General features: G+C 49.8%; 2 protein-coding genes, 1 long non-coding RNA gene and 1 pseudogene across 3 annotated transcripts; 1 reads left to right on the top strand and 3 right to left on the bottom strand.

The window, feature by feature from the left end:
- The first annotated feature begins 11,664 nt into the window (after positions 1 to 11,664).
- Positions 11,665 to 13,840, top strand: LOC124707298 (annotated as a pseudogene).
- Positions 13,841 to 14,755: 915 nt separating this feature from the next.
- On the bottom strand, positions 14,756 to 17,027 carry LOC124672027. Its single transcript, XR_006992698.1, has 2 exons — positions 16,635 to 17,027; positions 14,756 to 15,014 (listed from the first exon to the last, which is right to left on the bottom strand). It is a non-coding gene; the product is annotated as an uncharacterized LOC124672027 (long non-coding RNA).
- Positions 17,028 to 19,640: 2,613 nt separating this feature from the next.
- Positions 19,641 to 21,125, bottom strand: LOC124672016 (12-oxophytodienoate reductase 1-like). Its single transcript, XM_047208321.1, has 2 exons — positions 20,721 to 21,125; positions 19,641 to 20,604 (listed from the first exon to the last, which is right to left on the bottom strand). The coding sequence occupies exons 1-2, from the start codon at positions 21,058 to 21,060 to the stop codon at positions 19,820 to 19,822; spliced, it is 1,125 nt and encodes a 374-aa protein (XP_047064277.1). The 5' UTR covers positions 21,061 to 21,125; the 3' UTR covers positions 19,641 to 19,819.
- Positions 21,126 to 21,537: 412 nt separating this feature from the next.
- LOC124707288 (pentatricopeptide repeat-containing protein At3g29230-like) lies at positions 21,538 to 22,947 on the bottom strand. The gene has a single exon (XM_047238951.1). It carries the CDS (start codon positions 22,945 to 22,947, stop codon positions 21,538 to 21,540), a length of 1,410 nt encoding a protein of 469 aa, XP_047094907.1.
- Positions 22,948 to 26,964: the final 4,017 nt, after the last annotated feature.

Below are 26,964 nucleotides of genomic sequence, written 5' to 3'. Positions count from 1 at the left end.
GTCGGTGTCGCTTATTTGCCGCTCTCTGGTAGATTGGTATTTTCTCGCTCGGATGTCTCCAGTGGGGCTGGATTTGGTAGTCTAATACTCTAATCTGATTAGTGGAACCTGTTGTTGTTCGTTCTTGCGGTAGGATTTTTTTTATTTTCTATGCTACGAATCCCTACAACCGTCACACATATGTCAGCCAGTCTACGAGGGTGTTAAAACTCTGCGTGCAGGGGGGTGGGGTGCTAGGTGCAATATGACTATATGAATAAGCACCGACTTATTGGCTTTTGATTAACATAGCAACTGATCAGGAGTGGTGTTCAGTATGATGCAGCATAGGTTGATCGGCTTAAGCAAGACAACATATTTTCCCTTTCTGAGGGAAGACACGACTTGTCCCTCATGGTAGAATATACATCAGCGTGTCCATGTGAGTAGTAGTTGCACTCTATGGGAAGGAGGAGCACTTGATTGTGGTAAATTATTCGTAAGCACTCAAACATGGTATATCAGCCGTGGTTAATTTTTGTATTTTCCTTTTTCCGTACAATTAAACAAATTGGAGTGTGACGCGGTGTACCCGATGTTGGGAACCCATCGATAAAAATGCACATAAAAAAACTTAAAAGGGGTATAAACTGGCACAAATTTTGCTAAATGGGGTAATTAGGATAAAAACTTTCTAAATGGGGTAGTTAGTGTCAAAAATTTCAAAATAGAGGGTAAAAACCGGAGTTTACTCTAAAAAATTGGACGGAATGACAACAATCCTTGAAATCTCACCCACTTCAACGATTTCACCGGCTGATCATGCTTGTATGTCCTGTAAAAGTGTAAGAATTTAGCTAAATAGAGAATGTTGAACTTAATTAAGAATAATTCAAACTTGGTAACATGCAGCTGAGTAAGATGATTATACGACAGCATAATCATGCATGCTTCCTTGTCTATGCACACTCGTTATCAATCTCAGCAAAAGAGTCATTCCATTGCTCCATGGATGGAGCTTACAAAATTAAAATGCACAACCTAGTTAAAAAAACACATGGGAAAAATAGACATGCATTTTTGTGCTCTGAGTGTTACCTACTGATTTAGGCGAGAGATTTAGGTAGATCGATTCGGTACCCAATTTCTCTACTTCGGCATTCCTTCAAAAAGATGGGATGGAACAAACTGATTGGTTCAAGGACTCACTAATTTAATGGCAACGTTATATAAAACACGCGGGTAGATGCACCCATTATGCAAAATACTTTTTTATTTTAAATGCACTAAAAAATGTCAAAAAAATCTGTGTACATTTGAACATTATATGTTCGTACACAAAAAATTGCGGAAAAAGATATTGTTTGTGTGTGGCCTATACAAAAAAAGACAAGAAAATGGTCCGTGGAAACCCTTTTTGGTGCACCAAAAATTGACTTTTTTGCATGGGTCACAAAAAATGTCATTTTGTTGCCTAACTTTCTGTGCAAACATAGAATGTCTAGAAATACATCTTGAATTTTTTCTGAATTTTTGGACATTTTGAAATATAATTTTTGAACAATGGGTGCATCTACACCTATATCCCAAAGTGAATATCCCTTATATTGTTCCCTATGTTGTTATATACAAGACCACTAAGTAATCTGATAAAATATAAATTATATGGCATAAAAATATATGGTTGACGATGCTCCTTCACCGGATTAACATTTTGTGTCATTTCATATTGTTTTGGACTTCACATAAAAAAAATCTCTTTCCGGATGGCATTGTTCATTTTGTACCTGGTTTTGTGCTTCGTGAATTTTGCTATATGTTGTGCCTGCATGAAGCAATTGATTACACCATTGGGTCATGCGACCTATTTAAGTGGCTCCATAAAAAAACTACAACAAAATCAATTAAACCAAAATAATAAATTTTTAAAATATGTACTCTGTATTATATATTTTTTGCTCATGTGTTCTGGCAAGTTCAGTTGGCCGTTTGAAGCTGGTGGCAAGGAAATGTGGCTGTACGTACAAGTAGTTCGCCAAATCCCTCCCTCAGCGTCATCAGCTGCAGAAAACAGTATATCTAGACAGTTGTTTATCTTTTGCTTTTAAGCATTATCTCATGTTAAACATGGTCATCAAGCTGATGTGAGAACTGATTTCTTGTCATTGTGGGCGGTGGGCACTCTCTTTGGCAAGACAAAGAAAGTGGACATGGTACACACTAGAAATAACAAGGAGTCTTTGGCAAGACAAAGGAAGTGGACATGGTACACACTAGAAATAACAAGGAGTTGAGGTTGCTGATTGGTTGTTTAGACCATACTCTCATTCCACAGGATACTGATGTTTTTATCCAAAGGGTTTTTTTTTAACTCAGTTTTGAGGTAGAACAAGTAACAGTCAGAGTGAAAGAAGCAACCAAATTTTGGGGAAGAAGAAGGCTATTTATAGCCCCCAATGAAATATGGCCATTGGGGGTTACAAGCCGGATTATCCGGCCCCCAGTATGAAATATCCGACCAAAAATCCGGGGTCAAAACAGGGGCTCGCGCCCAAAAATCCTTAGCAATTTTTCGGGGGCCGGATATAGTTTAAAAATAGAACATCGAACGGGGTATGAGCTAAAATAAACAAATTTTTCTAGAGTAAGGTACCAGCATAATTGCATATAGAATAATGAAACACTACCCTACGGACTTACATGAGGAAAAGGGAGTTAAAAATAATGATTCATTATAATTTCTATGCAAATACAAATATCTTTCCAATTTGCAATTTCTGCTACTCCCCCAATCCATAAGAAGAGTCGTGGTTTTGGTTCAAATTTGAACTAAAACATACCAAAAACGTGAGTGGTCCCGGAAGGTCTTGGCTACGAACGCGTGGATCAACATGACTCCACGGCCAACGTGCCGCACTGGAGTTCATCGGCGTTCTAGCAAGGCAGATCTCTAGCCAAAAGCTGCTTCCGCCTCACCGACAAGTTGTAGTCTAAAGAGGAGGGCGGTTTTGGAGTGGAGTGAGACCGGTAGGGTTGCTGGTTTTGATTTATATATAAGAAAATTGCAAGGGTTGGGTCAGTTGGCTGATGGACCTATATTTTGCACACCATCTTTCCAACCGTATGCATTGTTGGAGTTATGCACGCGATGTCAATAATATTAGTCGTCTAGCATCACAAGTATCACACACGGTTCACCGAAGCTATTCGTCTGCGATATAGAGACAACCACGTAGGGTGATAGATAGTAAATCATGTGTTCAAGCATAAAATGAAGAAAACTAGTTGCACACACACAGTTCATCTGGAAGAAGAGGTTATAATATATTTGAGCTTAGATCTTTGTCGTCCTCCAAATTTCTTCCGCCTTCATCGTCGTTAGAGGACCATCATGAATACGATGGGGAGGAGCTGGCTTTGTTGTAAGTCGGCGGGAGGGAATGCTCCTCCTCCTTGACTGGAGATGCTTGTCCCTCCGCTGCTAAAGGTGCCTCGCTCAACACGATGACACTGCACCGGCGGGCGTCGGCAAAGGCAAGAGACGCTAGCGGTCTTCTTGTGGCGAACCATGTCAAAGTGTTGTGTGTCTACCGTAGTAGTGGTGTGTACGAACTAGTTGTTATAAGGTCCTTGATCGTTAAAACTTGAATATTATAATCCTTCGTATCATCAATAATGAGTCAGAAGCAGCCATCAAAACTGTTGAACGTATCCGTATGTGTATAGGTTAGGGTTTTGTATGTTGCACCTGTAGCGTCTCTCTCTCTGTATTCACGTGGAGACTAGACCCGGTCACACCCCTGTACCTATATATGTGCCTTGTGCACGATCAATACAATCATCATTGCACCAAACCAACTCTTACATGGTATCAGATACCGCACCGATCCCTAACCCTAGCTTCCGCTCCTCCTAGCCGCCGTCGCCGCCGCCTCCAGGCCGCCGCCACCGCCGCACAGCCGCCGCCGCCTCCTCCCTGCCACCGCCGCCTTCGGGCCGCCGTCGCCGCAGGCCTCCCTGGCCGCCGCCTCCTACCAGCCGCCGCGCGACCTCCCCTACACGCCGCCTCCTACCACCGACGCCATGTCGTCGGCCTCCTCTCACTCCAACCCCTTCGCCGGCCCCGATCCCGCCACGATCCGCCTGATCAACATCCGTGACCGAGTCCCCGTCACCCTCGACACCACCAACTCCTCCTACCACCCATGGAAAACGTACTTCTCTCTTCTCTTCCGCGAGGAGGATCTGCTGGATCACGTTGATGGCTCAATCGACACGCGCATCATGGCGGCCGATCCCGAGTGGACCTCGATCGACGCCACGCTCATCAGGTGGTTCTTCACCACGATCTCGCGCGATCTGTTTCTCACCGTCATCAAGGACGACGCCGACGCCGCCGCCGTATGGACCAAGCTCAACGGCTTCTTCACCGACAACAAGCTTCAGCGCCGCGACTTCTTGCATCAAGAATTCACGGACTGCCACCAGGACGATCAGACCATCGACGAATACACTCGTCGTCTTAAGCAGTTGGCGGATGAACTGCGCGACATCGGCGCCCCGATTGATGATGACTTTCTCCTCAGCACCCTCACCGCCAACGTCCATGAGGACTTCGGTAACGCGGCTAGCAACCTCACCCTGATGCCGGACCCCTCCTTCCCGAAGTTCGTGTCCTACTTAAAGCTCGAAGAACGTCGGATGAAGGGTGTGAAGAAGCGCGCGCAGCATCACGCTCTTGCCGCCGGCGTCTTCCGCGGCGCGCCCCCACCGCCCCGGCACCCGCACCTCCCCGCCGCCACTCCACCGCCGCAGGGCGGTCGTCGCGGCAACCGACGTGGCGGTCGCAAGCCGCCCCGGCCAGCCGGCACCCGGGGCGGTCGGGCCCCACGCGCGATGCAGCCCCCCCTCCCTGGACATACGGCACCAACCCATGGACAGGTGTCGTCCACGCATACTCCATGCCGGTGCCTCGGGCACCCGCACCGAGCCTCTTCGGGCCGGCTCCGTCGACTCACCGGGCGTACTTCGCCGGGCCAGCTGCGACGCCCCATGGCGCCTCCTACCCGGCCTTCGGCGCTACGCCTCCCGCCGCCTCGTACCAGGGCTACTACGCGCCTCCGACTGCCACCGGCTTCCCTGCCGCGCCACCTGCCGCGTACCCTCCATAGGTGCCGCCGCCGTGGGACCCTGCCCTCCTCGCTGCGCTGCACTCGGGGCCCTCCCCCAGCAACTATGGCGGCGGTGGTGATTACTTCATGGACACGGGCGCCACCGCTCACATGACCAATCATCCCGGTAACCTCACTTCTTCCACTCCCGTTCAAACTTCTACTCGCATCACCGTCGGCGACGGTTCCTCCTTTCCCATTACACATGTGATGTCTACGGGTGCTTCTATTCTTGTAGACAGTGTTGGGCCTCCAAGAGCAGAGGTTTGTAGAACAGCAGCAAGTTTCCCTTAAGTGGATCACCCAAGGTTTATCGATCTCAGGGAGGAAGAGGTCAAAGATATCCCTCTCATGCAACCCTGCAACCACAAAGCAAGAAGTCTCTTGTGTCCCCAACACACCTAATAGGTGCACTAGTTCGGCGAAGAGATAGTGAAATACAGGTGGTATAAATATGTATGAGCAAGTGGCAACGGCACCAAAAAGTGCTTTGCCCAAGACAAGTAAACAAGCAGTAGTAACGCAGCGAGTAGTAACGCAGTAAAACGATGAAACAAGCAGCGATAGCAGTATTTAGGAACAAGGCCTAGGGATTACACTTTCACTAGTGGACACTCTCAACATTGATCGCATAATAAATAACTCTTTCTCATATGTGCTACATACACTCTTTTGCTTTGCCCAAGACAGTAAACAAGCAGTAGTAACGCAGCAGTAGTAACGCAGTAAAACAGTAAACAAGCAGCGATAGCAGTATTTAGGAACAAGGCCTAGGGATTACACTTTCACTAGTGGACACTCTCAACATTGATCGCATAATAAATAACTCTTTCTCATATGTGCTACATACACTCTTTTGTTGGATGACAAACACCGGTCGTTGTGTAGGGCTACAAGAGCACCTCAATGCCGGAGTTAACAAGCTCCACAACATTCGATGTTCATATTTAAATAACCTTAGAGCATAATAGATCATTGCAAAATAAACCAAGAACTAACATAGCGCACACACTCGTCCACATTACACTATGAAGGAGGAATAGATCACATCAATACTATCATAATGATAATTAACTCCACAATCTACAAGAGATCATGATCATAGCCTACGACAAGAACCACACGGTGCACACACTAGTCACCTTTACACCATGCAGGAGGAATAGACTACTTTAATAACATCACATGAGTAGCACACAACTAGTAGCGATACAAAGCTCATCATATGGATCTCAATCATGTAAAGCAGCTCATGAGATCATTGTATTGAAGTACATAGGAGAGAGATTAACCACATAGCTACCGGTACAGCCCCGAGCCTCGATGGAGAACTACTCCCTCCTCATGGGAGACAGCAGCGTTGATGGAGATGGCGGTGGTGTCGATGGAGGAGCCTTCCGGGGCACTTCCCCGTCCCGGCGGCGTGCCGGAACAGAGAGTCTTGTCCCCCAGATCTTGGCTTCGCGATGGCGGCGGCTCTGGAAGGTTTCTCGTACCGTGGCTTTTTCGTCTCGAGGTTTTAGGTCGAGGGGCTTTATATAGGCGAAGAGGCGGCGTCAGAAGGTCAACGGGGCGACGACACCATAAGGCGGCGCGGCCAGGGCCTGGGCCGCGCCGGCCTATCATCTGGGGCCTGTGTGGCCCCCTCTGGCGACTCTCGGGTGTTCTGGATGCTTCCGGGCAAAATAGGAACCTGGGCGTTGATTTCGTCCAATTCCGAGAATATTTCCTTACTAGGATTTCTGAAACCAAAAACAGCAGAAAACAGGAACTGGCACTTCGGCATCTTGTTAATAGGTTAGTTCCAGAAAATGCACGAATATGACATAAAGTGTGCATAAAACATGTAGATATCATCAATAATGTGGCATGGAACATAAGAAATTATCGATACGTCGGAGACGTATCAACATGTCGGTAGTATGTCTTTTCCCACCACGTCCACCCCCATTAAAATGTCTAATGTCCTTGTCTGTCCTAACTTAGTTAAAAGTCTCGTTTCTGTTCGTCAACTTACTCGAGAAAATCCTATTTCTGTTAAATTTGACGCCGCTGGTTTTTCTGTGAAGGACGCCCGCACTCGGATGGTTCTGCACCGATGTGATAGCCCCGACGAGCTCTACTCGGTGTACCCCTCCTCCACAGCCGTCACTCGCCCCGCCGCCCTCGCCACTAGCGTCAACCTTTGGCATGCCCGTCTTGGTCATCCCAACTCCACCGCCTTGCGTCAAATTAATTAGACTTTTTCATTCTCCTGTAATAAGGTCGAACATCGTACTTGTAATGCCTGTCGTCTTGGCATACACGTACGGCTTCCCTTTAGCGAGTCTACCACTATTTCCACTTTTCCTTTTCAGTTGTTGCATAGTGACGTTTGGACATCCCCGGTTGCCAGCAACACGGGTTACTTATATTATTTAGTTCTTTTGGATGATTTCTCTCATTACGTATGGACGTTCCCACTTCGTCGTAAGTCTGACGTCTTAGCCACCCTCACTACCTTCTACTCCTATGTCGCTACTCAGTTTAGTCGTCCCATTATCTCACTTCAGACTGACAACGGCAAGGAATTATACAACGCTGTTGTCCGCCATCTCCTCGCGTCGCACGGCACCGTCCTCCGTCTCACTTGTCCTTACACGTCCCAGCAGAACGGCCGCGCTGAGCGCGTCATGCGCACTCTTAATGATTGCGTCTGCACACTGCTGTTCCACTCTCACGTTCCGTCTCGCTTCTGGCCGGATACTCTCTCCACCGCCACCCTCCTTCTTAACATCCGCCCATGTCGCCCTCGCTGGAACTATGCTCCTCATCAGCTCCTATTCGGTGTCCCTCCGTCTTACGATGGTCTTCGGACCTTCGGGTGTCTCTGTTATCCTAGCACCGCGTCCACCACTCCTCATAAACTCACTCCGCGTTCAGCTCCCTGTGTCTTCCTTGGCTATCCTCCCAACACCAAAGGTTACCGGTGCTATGATCCCGTGTCCCGTCGCGTTTACACCTCGCGACACGTTTACTTTTATGAGCTTGTGTTTCCGTTTCAGCAGGTCCCACCCTCTGGCAATGTCGAGACACCGGCTGCGCCCGCGCTCCCCGCGGCTCCGGCTGCGCCCGCGCCTACTATGGTCCCGGCTGCGCCCGAGCCCCATGCGGCCCCGGCTGCACCCTCCTCGACCTCGCCTGTGGCGGCCGCACCCCTCGACGGTGTGGTCACCCGCGCTCGGACCGGGACTCACCATCCGAACCCGCGCTACACCGACCCCGCGTACGCGTATGCCACCTCTACATCGGTGCCGTCCCCGCTACCCTCCTCCGCCCGCGCAGCCCTTCGCGATCCGAACTGGCTTGCCGCTATGCGCGAGGAGTTTGATGCTCTCCAGCGCAACCGCACATGGCAGCTTGTGCCCAGACCCCCTCATGCCAATGTCATCTCTGGCAAATGGGTCTTTCGGCACAAGAGTCACCCGAATGGTTCTCTTGAGCGCCATAAGGCGCGCTGGGTGGTACGCGGCTTTCATCAGCGTGCCGACGTGGACTTCACCGACACCTTCGCCCCGGTTGTCAAACCGGGCACGATTCGCGCCGTTCTTCAGCTCGCGGCCTCTCGAGCTTGGCCGGTTCACCAGCTCGATGTGTCAAATGCATTCTTGCATGGGCACCTCACTGAGCAAGTGTTCTATCAGCAGCCTACAGGTTTCGTCGACCCCGCCTTCCCGGACCATGTGTGCCTGCTCTCCCGTTCTCTATATGGGCTCAAGCAGGCTCCTCGCGCTTGGTACCAGCGGATGGCGGGCTTTCTTCAGCAGCAGGGGTTTCAGTCTACACGGTCCGACGCCTCCCTGTTTGTGTACCACCAGGGTGCCGCCACCGCCTACCTCCTTATGTATGTTGACGACATCATCCTGACTGCTTCATCGACGGCTCTCCTGCAGCAGATCACCGCTCAGCTCAGCGCTGAGTTCGCCCTCAAGGACTTGGGGGCCCTCCACTACTTCCTTGGCATCGAGGTCGTCCGCACCGCCAACGGGTTCTTCCTGCATCAGCAGAAGTATGCGCATGAGAAACTGGAGCGCGCAGGCATGCTTAACTGCAAGCCCGCTTCCACGCCTATTGACACGAAGGCCAAGGTATCCGCCGTTGAGGGCTCTCCGGCGTCCGATGCTGCCTTCTATCGCTCCGTCGTTGGTGGTCTTCAGTACCTCACCTTGACACGGCCGGATCTCCAGTACGTTGTCCAGCAGGTGTGCCTCCACATGCACGCCCCGCGTGACACTCACTGGGCACTGGTGAAATGGATCCTTCGCTACATCCGTGGCACCATGTCCATGGGACTCACCCTGACGGCCTCTTCCGACACCAGCCTTGTCGCCTACTCCGACGCTGACTGGGCTGGGTGTCCTGACACGCGCCGCTCCACCTCCGGCTACTGCGTCTACCTCGGCCCCTCCCTGATATCGTGGTCGTCTAAACGACAACCCACGGTCTCACGCTCGAGCGTCGAGGCTGAGTACAGGGCTGTGGCTAATGCCGTTGCCGAGTGTTCCTGGCTCCGACAGCTCCTACAGGAATTACTCTGCCCGGTTCCGAAGGCCACGATTGTCTACTGCGACAATGTCTCCGCGGTGTATCTCTCGGCTAATCCCGTCCATCATCGCAGGACGAAGCATATCGAGATCGACATTCACTTCGTCCGGGAGCACGTCGCCCTTGGTCGTGTCCGCGTTCTTCATGTTCCCACCGATCAGCAGTTCGCCGATGTGATGACGAAAGGCCTTCCTACCTCGACATTCGAGGGCTTCAGGTCCAGTCTTTGCGTCACTGGCGCCGCTTCGACTGCGGGGGGTGTTGAACGTATCCGTATGTGTATAGGTTAGGGTTTTGTATGTTGCACCTGTAGCGTCTCTCTCTCTGTATTCACGTGGAGACTAGACCCGGTCACACCCCTGTACCTATATATGTGCCTTGTGCACGATCAATACAATCATCGTTGCACCAAACCAACTCTTACAAAGACAACACGATCATTGTAGGATGAGAACCAAAGAAAAATTAGCGAGTCCGGCCAACTGAAAAAGGATTGCTGTTCTTGGAGAGGAGAGGTCGGCATTGCTTATCTGAATGGCATTCACAACGCATGATTTTTATCTGACAACTTGGAGGTCGTTAAAACATGACAAAGTAATAATAATCATTGCATGCAAAACTTCCCTTTTGGGATTCAGACTGTACGAAGTATTGCTAGTTTTGGAAGAGAGACCAGGAGAAAACTAAGGCAGGTACAAGCAAGGAGAAACACTGTAGTAGGGATACATAAAATGAGCACACTCATGGCCAGTTCTATTAGATTCTCGACTTTCCAGATTTGAAAACAAGCACACACGTGGCTTTGTTTCAACTGGAGATAAAAGCAACATCCCCAGTTCTTGGCAACAATGCCTTCGTCCTGAGAAAACATGGCATCATACACTGAGAATGGAGGATTAGACTGTGTCCAAGTGGCCAAGTCCCGGTGGCTATGTTATGGTGTTGTGTACTTGCTCTACAGTTGGGCTTCTCTTCCTAGTCTTCAGTCTATGCAGGCTCATATACATACCACTGTCTTGCCTCTGCCAAAAAAAACTTTGCTCTATTTCATAGTTTTCACAGAGTTGTCACAAGGTCCTTGATCATCAAAACTTGGATATTGCGATTCTTCATATCATCAATGGAACAGAAGTAGCCACCGAGACGAGACGATGTTACAGCATGAGAACTGAAGGAAAATAAGCGTAGTTCGGCCCAACAGAAGAAAACTTGCTCTTTCTGGAGAGGAGAGATTTGCATTGCAGCAACCTTTGGTTGTTCACAACAATGGCGTGACCGGGTGCTTATATATGGTAATCACATGGCTTGATTTATTTTGACAACCTGGAGGTTGTTAGAGTATGACAGAGTAAGCAAGATAATCATTGCACAAACGATTGATGTCGGAATTCAAACTCTATTTCTGGAAGAGAGAGAGGGAAAACTATGGCAGGTAACATTTGTGTGCAATGATTAATACTCCTATTTAAATTTGATGAATAGTTTGTAGATCCTTTATTTTCTATATTTTTGTTAACCGTGAAAAAAGCACAATTATATGATAATGATTTAGAAACAAATCTGATTTAGTAGACTATTTGTAGCAGCCCCATTGGATACTTTTTGCCAGCCAAATGAGACACAGGTGCTATCTACAGAAAAAATCCAAATTTAGGGGCAACCTCCTGCCTTAACGGCAACATTCTCTCGTAACAAGAAAAATTAAGAATAGTCTCCATCCAGGAATTCCCAACAGACGCTATCGTCACCACGCAAAAATCAACAATATACCCACAAGTTCAAGAATGCCACAAGTTCTCACGTACGTTGTTACTACATATCATTTGAACGCCTATAAATACGTAGTGCATGCAGTGCCGAGACTCACACACTCACTGGCATCGGTAATTACTAAGACACAGTGAAGCAACAGAAGAAAGGGTTCGTTGCAATGGATCGTCGTGCTAGCTTTGCTGTCCCGGCGAGCATCCGCGTCAGGATTCCTGACCAGCTACCGACGCTGTTCGAGCCGCAGAAGGCCACGCCGCACGTGCGCACCCGCTCCGACGCCGCTGAAGAAGTGCCGTCTCCGGAGCGCCGCCTCACCGTGCTGGCCCTCCAGCTCGCCGTCCTCGAGAAAGCGGCAAGCCGTCTCGGCACGCTGGCCTTCGTCTGGGCCACGGTCGTCCTCCTCGGCGGGTTCGCCATCACGCTGGGCCGGACCGACTTCTGGTGCATCACGGGCCTCCTCCTAATCGAGGGCACCCGCATCCTAGGCCGCAGCCACGAGCTAGAGTGGCAGCACCAGGCCACTTGGCGCCGCCACCGGCCCGTGTCCTGCGCTATTGTGCGCGCCTTCTCCTGGATGCAGCTCGTCTCCGCCTCGGCGTGCGTGTCCCTCTCCCTCATCCGCCTCCTCCACCGAGCACTATGGCGGCAGTGAGGAGGCCCGCACCAATCGGAGCGCCGCGCTGAACATCTTCTACGGCCTGGCGCTCGCTGAGGCACTCCTGTTCCTCGCCGAGAAGGCGCTGTGGCAGTGGAAGATTGGCCACCGACGCCTTCTCGAGCGCGTCGCCGAGGACTGTAACCTTGCTAACGCCTGCGGCGGCGAGGTCGCCGTCTGCCGCTTCTTTTATGACTCCTACTCATGCTGCCTCAACGGTAGCATCTTCGACGGCCTTCACATGGACCTCGTCTCCTACGCCGACGACCTCGTCACTCTGGGCTCCCACGACGAGCAGATCCTTGGCGTCGGCATCCTCGTCTCTCTCGCCGAGTCCGACCGCTTCGCCGACGCCGCGCTCCGTAAGATAGGCGTGTCCGCGCCCACCATCGAGAGGCTCATCGAGATGCTAAGCTGGAAGGACTCGGCGGAGAGGGAGATCCGGCGATCGGCGGCGGTAGTGGTGTCCATGCTCACAGAGAGGAAGCACATCGCCCTCCGCATCACCGGCATCCCCGGCGCTATCGAGTCCGTCGCCTCGCTACTCTACGCTGACCTCGACGAGCTCAACATCCTCGGCCTCTCCATCCTCAACAAGCTGGCTCACGACCACGATAACTGCGACAAGATCGGCAACACGCGCGGCCTCCTCGACAAGATCATCTCCTACTCCAGCATCGACCATGGGCGCCTGGCCCCGACAACGCCGAGGGACATGAGGCTCAAGGCGGTGAAGCAGTCGCTCCGCCTGGTGAAGAGGCTGGCGGGGACGACGGGGAACACCGGGAAGCTGCTCCGGAGGGAGCTAACTGACATCGTCTTTACCGTGAGCAACGTCAGGGAGGTGCTGCAGCACCATGACAAGAAGGTCCAGTCCGAGCTGCACCAGCTGGGCATTGAGATACTGACGAGCCTTGCCATGGACAAGGAGGCGAGGGAGGTCATCGGCGGGACGGGCGGCGTGGTGAGAGTGCTTGTCTCCATGTTCTTGTCTGAAGTGGCGACGGCAGATTTTCGACATGCAGACGCGATCCGGGTGGAGGCCGGCGAGGCGCTCGCGATGCTGGCCCTGGAGAGCAAGAACAACTGTGGCGCGATCATAATGGCTCTTGGCGGAGGGGTCGGGAGGCTCGTTGTCGCGCTGAACGACCCTGTTGTCATCGTCGGTGCCGCCAGGATCCTGCACAACCTATGCTCCTATGCTGGCGACGAGTGGCAGGTCAAGCTGAAAGGAGTCACCGCCGGCGCTACCAAGGTGTTGAGGACAATCATGGTGGAGAATGAGAAGGTCCTCAACATCTTCCTCGGGCTTGCGGCGCAGATGGTCCAGTTTATGGAGCCAAGGGAGCTCAAAGCAAGCCTCGCCACGGCGAGCGTGGTGGACACGGTCCTGGCGGGGACGCTGGTGCAGGTGCTGCGTCAGTACAGCCGCCCGTCCATGGACGTGCCTCGAGTCCGCCGGTACACCATCGAGCTCGTCGTTGCCATGATGCGGTCGGACGCTCGCTACGTGGCCCTGTTCGTCGAGCTCGGGATGGAGGGCGAGCTGAGACGCGTCGCTGGAACCACATCGCAGCTCGAGTGCTTCAATGTCTTCTCCGGAAGCGTAGGGCTCAGTCGACACACCATCAATGTTAGCTCGCTCGTCACGTCGGCGTTGGAGTTGATGAAGAAGAACTGATCGAATCGGCAACTAGGTACCTCCTACGGAATTAATCTATCCTATGTGTGTAAACTCGTGTATTTCCTGTGCCTAATCTGATTTGTAATGTTAATCTAATCGTGTAGCAACCAGCTTCAGCAATAGTGTAAGGCTGATATGAAATAGATAGTTTTGCTACATGATAATATAACACATTGGGTTTTGCAACTATCAATGCAACATGTGCTTACATGCTCATTACTTACTTTACATTGGTATTTTCTTGTTTGCATTTCTCAGAAGGGCTTGATACTTTTCTTTTCTGATTGTGCAGAAGATGAGTCCTCAATTTGTTGAACTATCATGCATGAATTTTTATTTGCAGAAAGCAAGGAAGTTGGTTGCTACTGGTACATGAGAAGGAGCTATGGCTGCAGCTGAAAGCGCAACCAATGTATGTGCAAGGAATGTCAGTTGGCTATTGCTCCGGTGTCCCCCCTCTAAACTTTATTCTATTTAGACGGCTAGAATCTTCTGATACCCCTTCGTGGGTTGACTTAACATGTGTGCTTGGTTCATGAGCAAACATGTACAGGATGGGATGGGATAAAAATATGTTTAATTAAGAGAGTTTTTACGGTACCCTATACTGCTGTGAGCAGTATACAACATCCCACCCTTTTTCTGAGGGTATCATAGACATTTCCAACTTTTCGAAATAGTGAAAACTTTTTTCTCGTAAAGGAATTTGCTGCTGGGCCAAGATCTCAGCTTATTTACTACCGAGGTCTGCCCTCTGCCTCACGCGATTGTTCTGCGCATCATCCTGCCGTCGTCTTGGTCGCCAGTACCGACGGATCACAGTATAGGGTCCCTTTGCGGATGCGGTGCTCGGATAGAGATCGAGCTGTCTATGGAAAGTGGTGAATGCTTTCTAAACGATTTTGCACGACAAGACAAAGAAACATCAATATGATGCCATGAAAAAATTCAGTTGGCAAGATAAATTTACATGGAGCTTAAACATCTCATCATAGACTACATGAACACACGATTAAATATATGCTCGACGGACCGGAGCTAAAACACATGCCTCATTATTCTACAAGAAGAATATTTTGGTTGAGTACAAATTTTTTATGATCCTTCCAAAAATAGTTAATGATATCATTCCTCCATCCAGCTCCAGCCAAATTCTTTCATCAGCATCAACCTGTTATACAAGACAACAATTATAAGTTAGGAATTCCTTCATTTTGTACCTCAACTGAGACACATTTAAAGCAGTACTACCGCAGGTAATTCTGCGATGCAAGGTCGGCTAGCAACAGAAGTACTCCCTCTGTTCTGATACTTAAGGCGTAAATAGTTCTTCGCATTGTCGCCAAAAAACAAGGCATCAGTGCGTGGGGAACTGCTAGAAAAACAGCAGGAATGCTCGACACCAGTTTATAGTAGCACTATGTCTTTTATATGGTATAGTACAATCTATGATTTGTACCACAACATTACCAATATGCACCAGATGTTTAGACTACCTGGTTAAATATAATTCAGTTCTATAAATTAAATATAAACAAAAGCACCATTGACTAAGAAAAGATGACAATCAGGTATATTAAGTATAAGCAAAGGCAGCAAAAGTCAAGCCAATAGCCAATGCTGACAGAAGATGAACATAGCGCTAAGTTGCTTGGTTAACCAATTAACCAACTGATGATAACCTTGGTACTAGGGCTGCCTTAGCGCTGATTTGAATGAGGAATGCCTCTGTTCTTGTACCATGTTGGTGAGAAAGATAGGGGTTGGTTCTGTTTTTGTACTCTCTTGGTCGGAAACATGCGCACAAGTGCTACATGTGATGAATGGTAAATTAAGTATGAACCTTGCTCATCAGGAGCGTGAGTTGAACACCAATCAAATGGTGAAGATGTATGTGTGGCGTCCTTCTGTTCATCAGGTCTTAAGGATGCAATTGTGGTAGAAGCTATCAACCTAACAAAACGTCATTAACAAATGTGATTGAACAGGTTTTCTGTTACGGTGTGTATGCAGCCCATGGTAAGAACCAAGTACCGACTGTCAACACAAACACTAAAAAACGTATACCAACCAAATAAAAGTACTTATCCCGTGTTCAGGTACATAATATCAATGCTAGCCCTGTTGCCAACAGAAAATTAGCGAAAGCCCTGAGCTGCCCTGCTGCTCAACCAGTCTGTTAGCGCTAGGAGTGAACCGGATTTTCACTCGCTTTGGCCGAACCACTGAAGCTGCATCTCTAGTTGCTTCCGCAAGCTCTTGATGGGAACAACTGCTGGTAGATGGATACACATTCGGCTTCACTTTGTAGCTGGCATCTTTGTGTTTAGTTTCCAGGTGGCGCTGCTTCATCCTCCAGGAGATGGGAATCATGTCCTCTCTTTCTTCATCAGAAGTGGAGGCAGAATTTGACTTCATATGCCTAGTACGGATCGGAGGAACTGAAAAATGCTCAGAGTCTGCGGGACGCTTATTATCCTGTTGTGATTCATGTCACGCCTTCTTCAGCCGCCTCATAAACCATCCTAGAGAAGCTCCATAGTTCTTCCTAGGTCTTCGTTCAATTACTAATTTTGTTATTCAGATATCATGCATGATGTGAGTTCCTCAGAAATCTGTGTTCACTAACCTACAATATGATTCCATCATATATCTAAGCCCTCGACATGCCTAACAGCCTAAGCCTAACCATTTATGTGAATATGTCACCGCAGCGAGCAGGCAAGGCAGCAAAATCAAAACTCTGGCTAAAAAATCCGTCTTCATATCTCCTAAAATCGGCACAACGTACCTTCTGTTCACATGAGTCCGTTGTCGTTGTTCAGAGGACCTGCAGCTTCGTCCCCGCGGTCCGCGGCAACCGCCGGCGACACCGCGTCTGCCTCGGCCCAGTACTTGACCGGCTGGGCCGCGGCCCTCCGAAACCTTCATGGCCGCGGATCATCCTGGCCGGAGATCGACCAGCTGCGCCACGGTGGTCGGCGTCAGCGATGGCCGGAACCCTAGTTCGTAGGGGCCATTCAAATCGACCGATGAGGAGGGGATACGGGGGCTGCGCGTTGGCGGCAGCGGCGGCCGGACCCTGGCTCGGAAGGGTGGTTCCCGTCTCCGCCGCTGCTCAAGCCGGAGAGAGAGGAGGGACTACAGGGGTGCAGGTCCATGGCGGCCGGAATACGTGAGGGGATTTTTTTTGGGTGGGCAAACGGAACGAACGGGGGTAGGAGATTGAGTCTGCCTTGCGGGACAAAATATGATCTTCCTAAAATACCCTCATCCGGTTATACTGCTGGTTCCGGACGGCGCAGGACACTCTATACTGCTCGCGTGTTGGGCGGCCAAAATCTGGCAGTATTGCTTCATCTGCACGGCTCAATCTATAGATTGGATGGCCCATATTCATCCCTGGGTACTGTAAAAGATCTCTTAATTAATGATTAATAGAAAAAGATAAATATGCCATTAACACACCGGTTAATATGTAATTAACGGGTCCTCTTCCCTTTGTGGTGGTGGAGGCCGGACCTAGCGGGCGGCCGCCTACCCGTGCCTAGCAAGGTCACTACCCGCACATATTTAACGAGGCCGTTTCTGTCGACTGGCTGTGGCGCAGACGTAGCAAGCTCGTTGCTCGCCACGCCATGGAGGCCGCCGCCGCCGAGCTAGGAAGCCACGTTGAAAATCAAGCCCGCCGCTTACCGCGCCCTGGAGGCCGCCGATGTCGAGCTGGGGAGCCACGTGGAAAAGCAAGCCGTGACATGGTGGCCGCCGCTGAGATGGGGAGCCACACGTACGATGGTGGCAGGTGTCGGAGTCGCGTCGACGGCCATGGATTCTCAGGCGGGTAGTGAGATTAGTCATGAAATTCACGGATCATATGGTCCAGCCTTTCTCAGAAATATTTGGCTTTTGGGATGAGATCATCCATATTTTCTGGTCACGAACCAAACACACGTTTACCACCTGAACGTCGTTCGCCAGAGGGGGACACCGGAGCACAGCCCATGTCAGTTACTATGTCATCGTATCATCAACTTAAGCTGGGGCATAGCAAAAATAGATGAAATATAGGTCGAATGCCTCAACCGCTTCATTGATTGGGGATAAATAATTGGCCGCGCTGGCCGTCGGTCGCCCGACACGGCACCCGAAAATCGGTTGCAATTACTGCCGTTGGATGCGATGGGCTCGTTCGTTCGATTTCTTAGCTGCAGAAAACGCCGCTATCAATTGTAGAAAACGTCGCTTTCGTGCTGCGCCCGTGTCAGGTGCATGTTTAGAGCAGTCGAGCCGGGTGGTGTTTGCTGCTGTGTCTAGAGCCTGCCAGCATGTCTCGCTGAGCGCTCCCTGAGATATCGCTAGTGTATCTTGCTTTCATGCATTGTACACAGTAAGAGCATCCCCACTCGTTGGCGCTCCCCACGTTCAAATCCGGCGAAATTTTCGTCCGGATTGGAGGAAGATTTGGCGTGGGGAGGAGTAGTTTCCCAGTCGTGTGCTCCCCAAGCGGCGTTTCTCGGGGAAAAGAGGATGGCTCGGGGAATCCGGACGAAAGAGGAGACACGTGGGCGTGGGCGGTTGGTTTAGCTTCATCCGGAGTCCCCGGGAGACCCCGGGAAACCGAGGATGGCATGGGGAGTCCGGACGAAAATAGGCTCAAATCCAGACCAAAACGAGGAACCGGGGGCCTGACTGGGCCGTTTTTCGCCGTCCGGATGAAAAAAAGTGGCCGTGGGGGCTCTGTGGGGAGACGAGTGGAGATGCTCTAAAAGCCTACCTTCTAGGTGCATGGTGCATGTCTCATATAGTGGTAGATTTTGCAAGCTAGCTGACTGGTGTAAACACCACATTAAAATTTCTTGTTGATACTACACTATACAACCTTGTTTCACATGCATTTCACAATATATTTTAGGTCGAAATGTAAAAATACAATACCAATCACTCTTACTTTATTTTATTTTATTTCTTCAATAATAGTTTTAGAAGTAGTTTACTTAGGGAAGAAAGTTTTACAACAAAAAATCATCATCCCAAGTGTATAACAAAATGTACTATTACAACAAAAAATCATCACTACGCGTATAAAAAATGTACACTATTACAATTAAAAAAATCATCACCCTGCGTAAAAAAAGATATACCATTACAACAAAAAATTGTCACCCCGCATATAAAAATACTATTACAACAAAAAATCATCACCCCACGTATAAATAATATATACTATTACAACAAAATTGTATAAGCATTTTTATAAATGAATGCTACAAAAATAAGTTGGTAAACAACATTCTTTTTTGTTGTAGTTTGATTTACTACAAAACTGATCAACAACTTTCACAAAAATCACAAATTATTACAACAAAAAATAATATGTTTCTAGCAATGTAAAAGTGCTTACCAACATTTTATTTTTGTATAGAGTAATTGATAACAATATCACCAGCTATTTTAACAAAACAATTTTGGTATAATCTTGACTAGTAGTACAACGATTAGAACACAAAAATGGCTAGCTAGTACTAGTACAAACTACTAGCAGCAACGATTAGTAGCTAGTAGTACTGTACAACGATTAGTAGCTAGCTAGCTTATAGTAGTATGATTGTAGATTTGTAGTCAGGACCTCTCCACGGGAACGCACTTGACGCGACATAGAAAAGCTAGCTACTAGCAGCAGCATGCCAGAAGGGAGCGAGTCACAGAGTCACTTGCATGCGCAACCAAAGACCATAGGAAAGAAAGGCGCGCGGCGCGCGAGAGACGACCGATCTTTCGCTCCAGATCGGTCGGCTGATCTCAAGCATTTACCTAAATATTGGACAGCTTCATGACAACATGTGGCCAGTTTATCATTCTTGGTTTTCAGTGATTGCAAGTTCAACTCTTCACTACCATTGCTTGACAAGTGAAACCGATATGTCGAATGGTTTTTGTTTTGCGAGGCCTGTTATAAATTGAAGTCAAGTGGGCGAACTATTCAGCAGTTGAGCCATCATGGAAAGGATAGTCTGTGTAGCCAACGACGGGATCTTGTGTGTAGAAGGTGGAACGGTCGTACTTGTTCAAGGGGACACCTAGCTCAAATCTCGTTGGCAAATCCGGATTAGCCAGAAAGAGCCTCCCGTAGGCGATAAGGTCAGCATAGCCGTTAGCGACGACCATGTTGCCTTCCTCCCGATCGTACCCTCCGGCCGCAATGAAAGTGCCGTTGAATGCTTTCCTGAAGGGTAGAAGCCCGTGAAGTATCTGCCGACGGCCATCCACAATGGCCATCCGAGGTTCAACCATGTGGCAGTACAGGAACCCCTGGTGTTTGTTAAGTTGCTGCACCATGTATGCACCGAGGACATGTGGATCGGACTCGTAGCAATCCATGTAGTCCACAAAAGGAGACAGTCTAATGCCCACGCGTTCCGCGCCCACCTCACGAACAACCGCATCAATCACCTCAACCGCAAAGCGGCATCGGTTCTCGAGGCTGCCACCGTACTCATCGGTGCGGTCATTGCAGCTGTCTTTCATGAACTGCTCCAAGAGGTACCCGTGTGCGCCATGGATCTCCACGCCGTCGAAGCCTGCCTCAATGGCGTTCCGAGCAGCGCGCCTAAAGTCATCGATGATCGCGGGGATTTCGTCTATCTGAAGCCGCCGCGGCTTGGAGTACACTACGCCGCCCTCGGCGTCGTGCCGCCCATCAGGCTCAGGCGTTATCTGCTTATCCGTGCTGGAGATCGGCGCCTGGCCATCTGGCTGGTAATCTATTTTGAACAGAGGCGGGATTAGTAGCTAGTAATAAATACTCAGTAGTAGAATCAGGTAAATTTTTCATAGAGTTCACCAACGCAAAATAAGATAGGATGGATTTGGAATTTACCGTTTGTGGAGACCCTGCCGACATGCCAAATCTGGCAGAAGAAGAGCGCTCCCTTCCGGTGGACGGCGTCAACGATGGGTTTCCAAGCTTCAACCTGCTCCTGCGTCCAGATGCCTGGAGTCTCAGGATATCCTTTCGCGGTGACAGAGACGTCGGTGGCCTCGGAGATGAGGAGGCCGCCCTTGGTCGCCCGCTGCGAGTAGTAGAGCGCCGCGTGCGGCTGCGGCACGCTGCCGTAGGAGCGGCACCGCGTCAAAGGCGCGAGCACCACACGGTGGGAGAGGTCGAACTGCCCCAGCTTGTGCGGCGTCAGCAACGGCATCGCCTCCTTCGCCACCATCTTCTCTCTCTCGGTTGGTTGTGGATTGCAGAGGAATCACTGAACTTGCTCTGTTTATTGCTTGTGAGGTCTATTCTCTTTGTCTGTGTGGCTATCTGAATTTATAGGTGTTGGTGTGGACCTCTCCCCGTGTGGCATGACGTGCCACACGTCTCTTCTCCGACGGGCGCACATTGTTGGATTCGGCCGGCCAGTCCGTTCCCATTTCCACCATGCGCAGTGATAGCAAGATACTCGTGTTCACTCTGCACACCAATCAAATGTGTGGTGATCCATTGTGATTCGCCAGCAGATAGCAGAGACTTCTGGCACGTGCTCACACCGTCCAACGTCACTGCAAACGTTGGGATTACTGTCAATTGTCACTTCTGTCGCATTCCTCTTGACTTTGATCGGGTGGTGCAGCGTCCATGCACGTGTACGTGCTTGTTTGTAGAAATCCTACGCTAGCAGCTCCTCAATCACCTTGTGCAGCAGCTAGACCGTAGTACTCCGGCCAGGCTCCTTCCCGTCCGCCACGGCCGCCGCGTTCGCCAGCTCGCTCCGGTGCCTCTCGACGTGATCCCACCTCTGCAGGGACGCGTACATGTTGGACAGGCTGTACGCCGCGCCGTCGCGGAGGTCCAGCTCCGCGATCCGCTCCGCCGCCCACTCGCTCACCCTGACGCCCTCCTCCCCGGAGTTGCGCGCGTGCAGCAGGAGGCACCCCAGGATCTTGGCGTTGGGCCGGACGGGCATCGTCCGCACGAGCTGCACGGCGTCGCCGAGCAGCCCCGCGCGGCACAAGAGGTCCACTATGCAGCCGTGGTGCTCCGCCGCGGGAGCCACGCCGTGGACCGGCAGCATCTCGGCGAAGAGCCCCCGGCCCTCGGCCACCAGGCCGGAGTGGCTGCACGCTGACAGGAGCGCCACGAACGTCACCGCGTCAGGCCTGGCCTCACTTCTCTTCGTATTTCTGCTCGTCTCGACCATGTCGCGGAACACCCTGACGGCATCCTCGCCGCGCCCGTTCCTCCCGAGCCCCGCGATCAACGTGTTCCAGCAGAAGAGGTTTGGGGTGCTGGGCATGGTGTCGAAGACTTCCAGCGCGCGGTCCACGCTCCCGCACTTGAAGTACATGTCCATCAGGGCGTTGCTCAGCACGGCGTCGGGGGTCAACCTCAGCTTCCGGATGGAGAGATGGACCGCCCGACCCAAGGCGAAGTCCCCCACCTGCGTGCAGGCCATCACCGCGGTGGCCATGGTGACCGCGGTGGGCCTCGGCGTCCGCTGATCATCCTGCCGCTGCATCAGCCGGCGGAACATCGCGATGGCAGCGGAGGCATCTCCCAGGTGCAGATACCCCGCCATCATAGTGTTCCACGTCACAACGTCCCGCAAGGAAGAGCACATATGGTCGAACAGCTCCCGGGCAGCATCCATCCGCCCGGCCTTGCAGTACCCGTCGATCATCGCGTTCCACGAAACGACGCTGCTCATCTTCGCGCGGAGGCTCGCCTCGAAGACCTCCCTGGCGGAGGCCAGGTCACCAGCCCTGCAGTAGCAAGTCAGCACCGTGTTCCATGAGGCGGCGGTCCTGTCATGCTCCGGCATTCGGTCGAACAACCTCCGGGCGTCCGCTGTCCTACCAGAATGGCAGAGCGCGCCCAGCATGGCGTTGTAGGCGATCCCGTCCCTGCGCGGCATCTCGTCGAACAGTCTCTGGGCTGGGACCAGGAGGCCGCGCTTGCCGTATCTGGCGAGCAAGGCGGTGGCCAGCACGACGTCGGAGGCGAGGCCCAGCTTGCAGGCGAGGCAGTGGAGTGCCTGCTCTTCGCGACAGCCGGGGCGTCCGGCGATCGCGCGTAGGAGGGCGGCGCGGCCGCGCGGAATCGTCCTCGGCTGCATCTCTTTTTCACCTCGAAACCGAATCTCCTCATTAGCCTATGCGCGATATGTAATCGCCCTTCCCCCAGCCGTCACATATTGAACTTCAGCAGGCTGCTCCAAAAGAATTCAGAATTTAGCCTGCTCCTGCTTCCGTTGCTGCAGCAAGCTTGTCGAACTCGGTGCAATGGAAAAGTAACCTCTACCGGCACCGGCGCAAGGCCGTCCGGAAATAGCGTCCGACAAGTGAGTGCCGTTCGGAGGCGTCGGCACACGATGCCCCTCTCTATTGTAGGATAGGAGGGGCGGCTGTCCACTACGGCATCCTCAATACGTGGCTATAAATAAAAGATTTTCAGTTACTTTTTAACATAATTTTATCATAATGCAATCCTATTACATAGTTTAAAAATCAAAAATAATATTTTTATAATAATGTAAGCAAATAAGTAAAATTATTCAAACATAGAAATATTCTATGTCTCTTGATACATGGGGAGGAAATTTTCAAACCTGGTAGACCCGTGGTGATCAACTTCAGCAAAAGGTGATCATAGAGCAAGCGCTCATTCTTCGACATCCTTCGTACAACTCTCCTGTCATGAAGCAGAATGAGATTTCTTCCTAGTAAAAGGGTTGAGATATAAATATTGACTATTTTGGGTAAATCCCATCGGCTAGATAGTACCATTTGGTGTATGGGTGACCATTTGTCTCATAGTTCACATCCGGAATATGCCCTAAGTCCAGCAAACATCGGAGATATGTGTAACACATTGATATCCCGTAATGCTTGTTAGAATAATATGCAGACTCTAGAGATAGACTAGGATTCATCTACTCATACTTCAAGTCCCTCCTTTTTGTACCTCTGTATATACTCCTTAAGGGTCATGGCAACACAACAACAACAAATTAGGGTTCTATATTCTTCTACATGGTATTAGAGACCAATAGTCCGGTGAGCGTCCTCTGACATATGCAAGACGTCCCCGGCGGCCAGCATGGCATTGTAGGCGATCCCGTCCCGGCGCGGCATCTCGTCGAACAGCCTCTAGGCGTGAGCTAGGAGGCCGCGCTTGTCGTAGCGGGCGAGCAAGGCGGTGGCTGATACGTCTCCGATGTATCGATAATTTCTTACGTTCCATGCCACATTATTGATGATATCTACATGTTTTATACACATTATATGTCATTATTATGCGTTTTCCGGAACTAACCTATTGACGAGATGCCGAAGTGCCGCTCCCGTTTTCGCTGTTTTTGGTTCCGTAAATCCTAGTAAGGAAATATTCTCGGAATCGGACGAAATCAATGCCCAAGCATCCTATTTTTGGACGAAGCTTCCGGAACACCCGAGAGCCACCGGAGGGAAGCCCCGGGGGCCCCACACGCCACCCCGGCGCGGCCGGAGGGGGCCGCGCCCCCTAGTGTGTGGGCCCACCAGGCCCCCTCCGAGGCTGCCCTTCCGCCTACTTAAGGTCTCCGTCGCGAAAACCCTATTACGTTCGACGAAACCGGAGAAAACCTTCCGGAGCCGCCGCCATCGCGAAGCCAAGATCCGGGGGACAGGAGTCTCCGTTCCGGCACGCCGCCGGGACGGGAAGTGCCCCTGGAAGGCTCCTCCATCGACACCACCGCCATCTTCATCAACACTGTTGTCTCCCATGAGGAGGGAGTAGTTCTCCATCGAGGCTCGGGGCCGTACCGGTAGCTATGTGGTTAATCTCTCTCCTATGTACTTCAATACAATAATCTCATGAGCTGCCTTACATGATTGAGATTCATATGATGATGCTTGTAATCTAGATGTCATTATGCTAGTCAAGTGTGTTTTACTTATGTGATCTCCGGAGACTCCTTGTCCCACGTGTGTAAAGGTGACAAGGTGTGCACCGTGTGGGTCTCTTAGGCTATATTTCACGTAATACTTATTCACCGTTATGAATGGCATAGTGAAGTGCTTTTTTATTTATATCCCTTTATGATTGCAATGTGTTTTGTATCACAATTTATCCGTGTGCTACTCTAGTGATGTTATTAAAGTAGTTTATTCCTCCTCGCACGGTGTAATGGTGACAAGTGTGTGCATCGTGTAGTACTTGGCGTAGGCTATGATTGTGATCTCTTGTAGATTATGAAGTTAACTATTGCTATGATAGTATTGATGTGATCTATTCCTCCTTTCATAGTGTGAAGGTGACAGTGTGCATTCTATGTTAGTACTTGGTTTGGTTATGTTGATTTGTCATGCACTCTAAGGTTATTTAAACATGAACATCGAATATTGTGGAGCTTGTTAACTCCGGCATTGAGGGTTCGTGTAATCCTACACAGTTAGTGGTGTTCATCATCCAACAAGAGAGTGTAGAGTCTAGCATCTATCTATTTATTCACGTTATGTGATCAATGTTGAGAGTGTCCACTAGTGAAAGTATGATCCCTAGGCCTTGTTCCTAAATATCGCTATCGCTGCTTGTTTACTGTTTTACTGCATCTGTACTTCCTGCAATATTACCACCATCAACTGCACGCCAGCAAGCACTTTTCTGGCGCCGTTACTACTGCTCATATTCATTCATACCACTTGTATTTCACTATCTCTTCGCCGAACTAGTGCACTGATGACCCACAAGTATAGGGGGTGTATCGTAGTATCTTCGATAAGTAAGAATGTCGATCCCAACGAGGAGCAGAAGGTGTTGACAAGCAGTTTCGATGAAGGTTTCACTGTAAATGCTCACGAGACAAATATTCGGGGGTTTTGATGTAACAGATAAATAAAGTACAAGTAAGTAAAATGCGAGAGAAATAATTGCAGCGAGTGGCCCAATCCTTTTTAACACAAAGGACAAGCCGGTTTGTTTACTTATAATGACCAAACGTTCTCGAGGACACACGGGATTTTAGTCTAGTGCTTTCGCTACATACAGACTGATTAATCTTCATTGTTTTGATAAGTGTTGTGTGGGTGAACTCCGTGCTAATGTACCGCCCTTCCTAGGACTAATACATACTTGTGATTATACCCCTTGCAAGCATCCGCAACTACAAGAAAGTAATTAAGATAAATCTAACCACAGCCTTAAACTCGAGATCCTCGCGATCCCTCCTCGCATCGATATACCAACGCCATCAGATATTATTATGAGAGAGGAAAATATGGTTGTAGGAAATTTTCATGTTACTAAACACATCTCTTTTGCTGAAAATCTTAGAAGTCATGACATGCTTTATCTTTCTTATGCTTGCTGCATCATGCTTCATGAATTTGTTTATTTACAAGATTCCTATAATAGGAAGCATAAAGTAGTTTAAATTTGTTTTGCATTTGCTTCGATGCTCTTGCTTCAACTCTTATTTTTGCGAGTGCATCATTAAAACCGCTCGAGCCCATCTTAATGGCTATAAAGAGAACTTCTTGGGAGATAACCCATGTGTTTATTTTGCTACAAGATTTTTTATTTTGTGGTTTGAGTCTTGGAAGCTGACACTACTGCTTAGCGAGCCTCTCCTTATCTTAATTTTGTTGCATTGTTGTCCCAAGTCAAGTCTTTGATAGTAAGGTTCATACTAGGCTTGGATTTACTGCGTACAAACAGAATTTCGGTTGCCACGAATTGCGGCCTAATTATCCCTCGTAGCTAACTCGTAGAAATTATGCCAACTTACGTGGTCGGTCCTCGGAGTAATGATACTTGCAACTTTTCATTCGAATTTTGAGCATTTTCGCTCTGAGCAAGTCTGGTGCCATTAATAAAATTCGTCTCTACGCGACCGACCTGTTTTGACAGATTCTTGCCTTTTTATTCGCATTGCTTCTTTTCGCTGAGTTGGAATGGATTTCTTTGTTCCATTACCTTCCAAGCAGCTTTGGAGCAATGTCCAGAAGTGTTAAGAATGATTGTGTCACCTCTGAACATGATGAGTTTTTGATTATGCACCAACCCTCTAATGAGTTTGTTTTGAGCCCCAAAGTGAGGAAGTCAAGGGTCAAGAGAGGAGGATGATATACTATGATCAAAGAAGAGTGAAGAG

Source organism: Lolium rigidum, chromosome 1 (genome assembly GCF_022539505.1).
Source record: "Lolium rigidum isolate FL_2022 chromosome 1, APGP_CSIRO_Lrig_0.1, whole genome shotgun sequence".
NCBI classification, from domain to species: Eukaryota; Viridiplantae; Streptophyta; class Magnoliopsida; order Poales; family Poaceae; genus Lolium; species Lolium rigidum.
The sequence above is the reverse complement of the archived record's forward strand: the minus strand, read 5'-3'. Positions and strand labels throughout refer to the sequence as shown.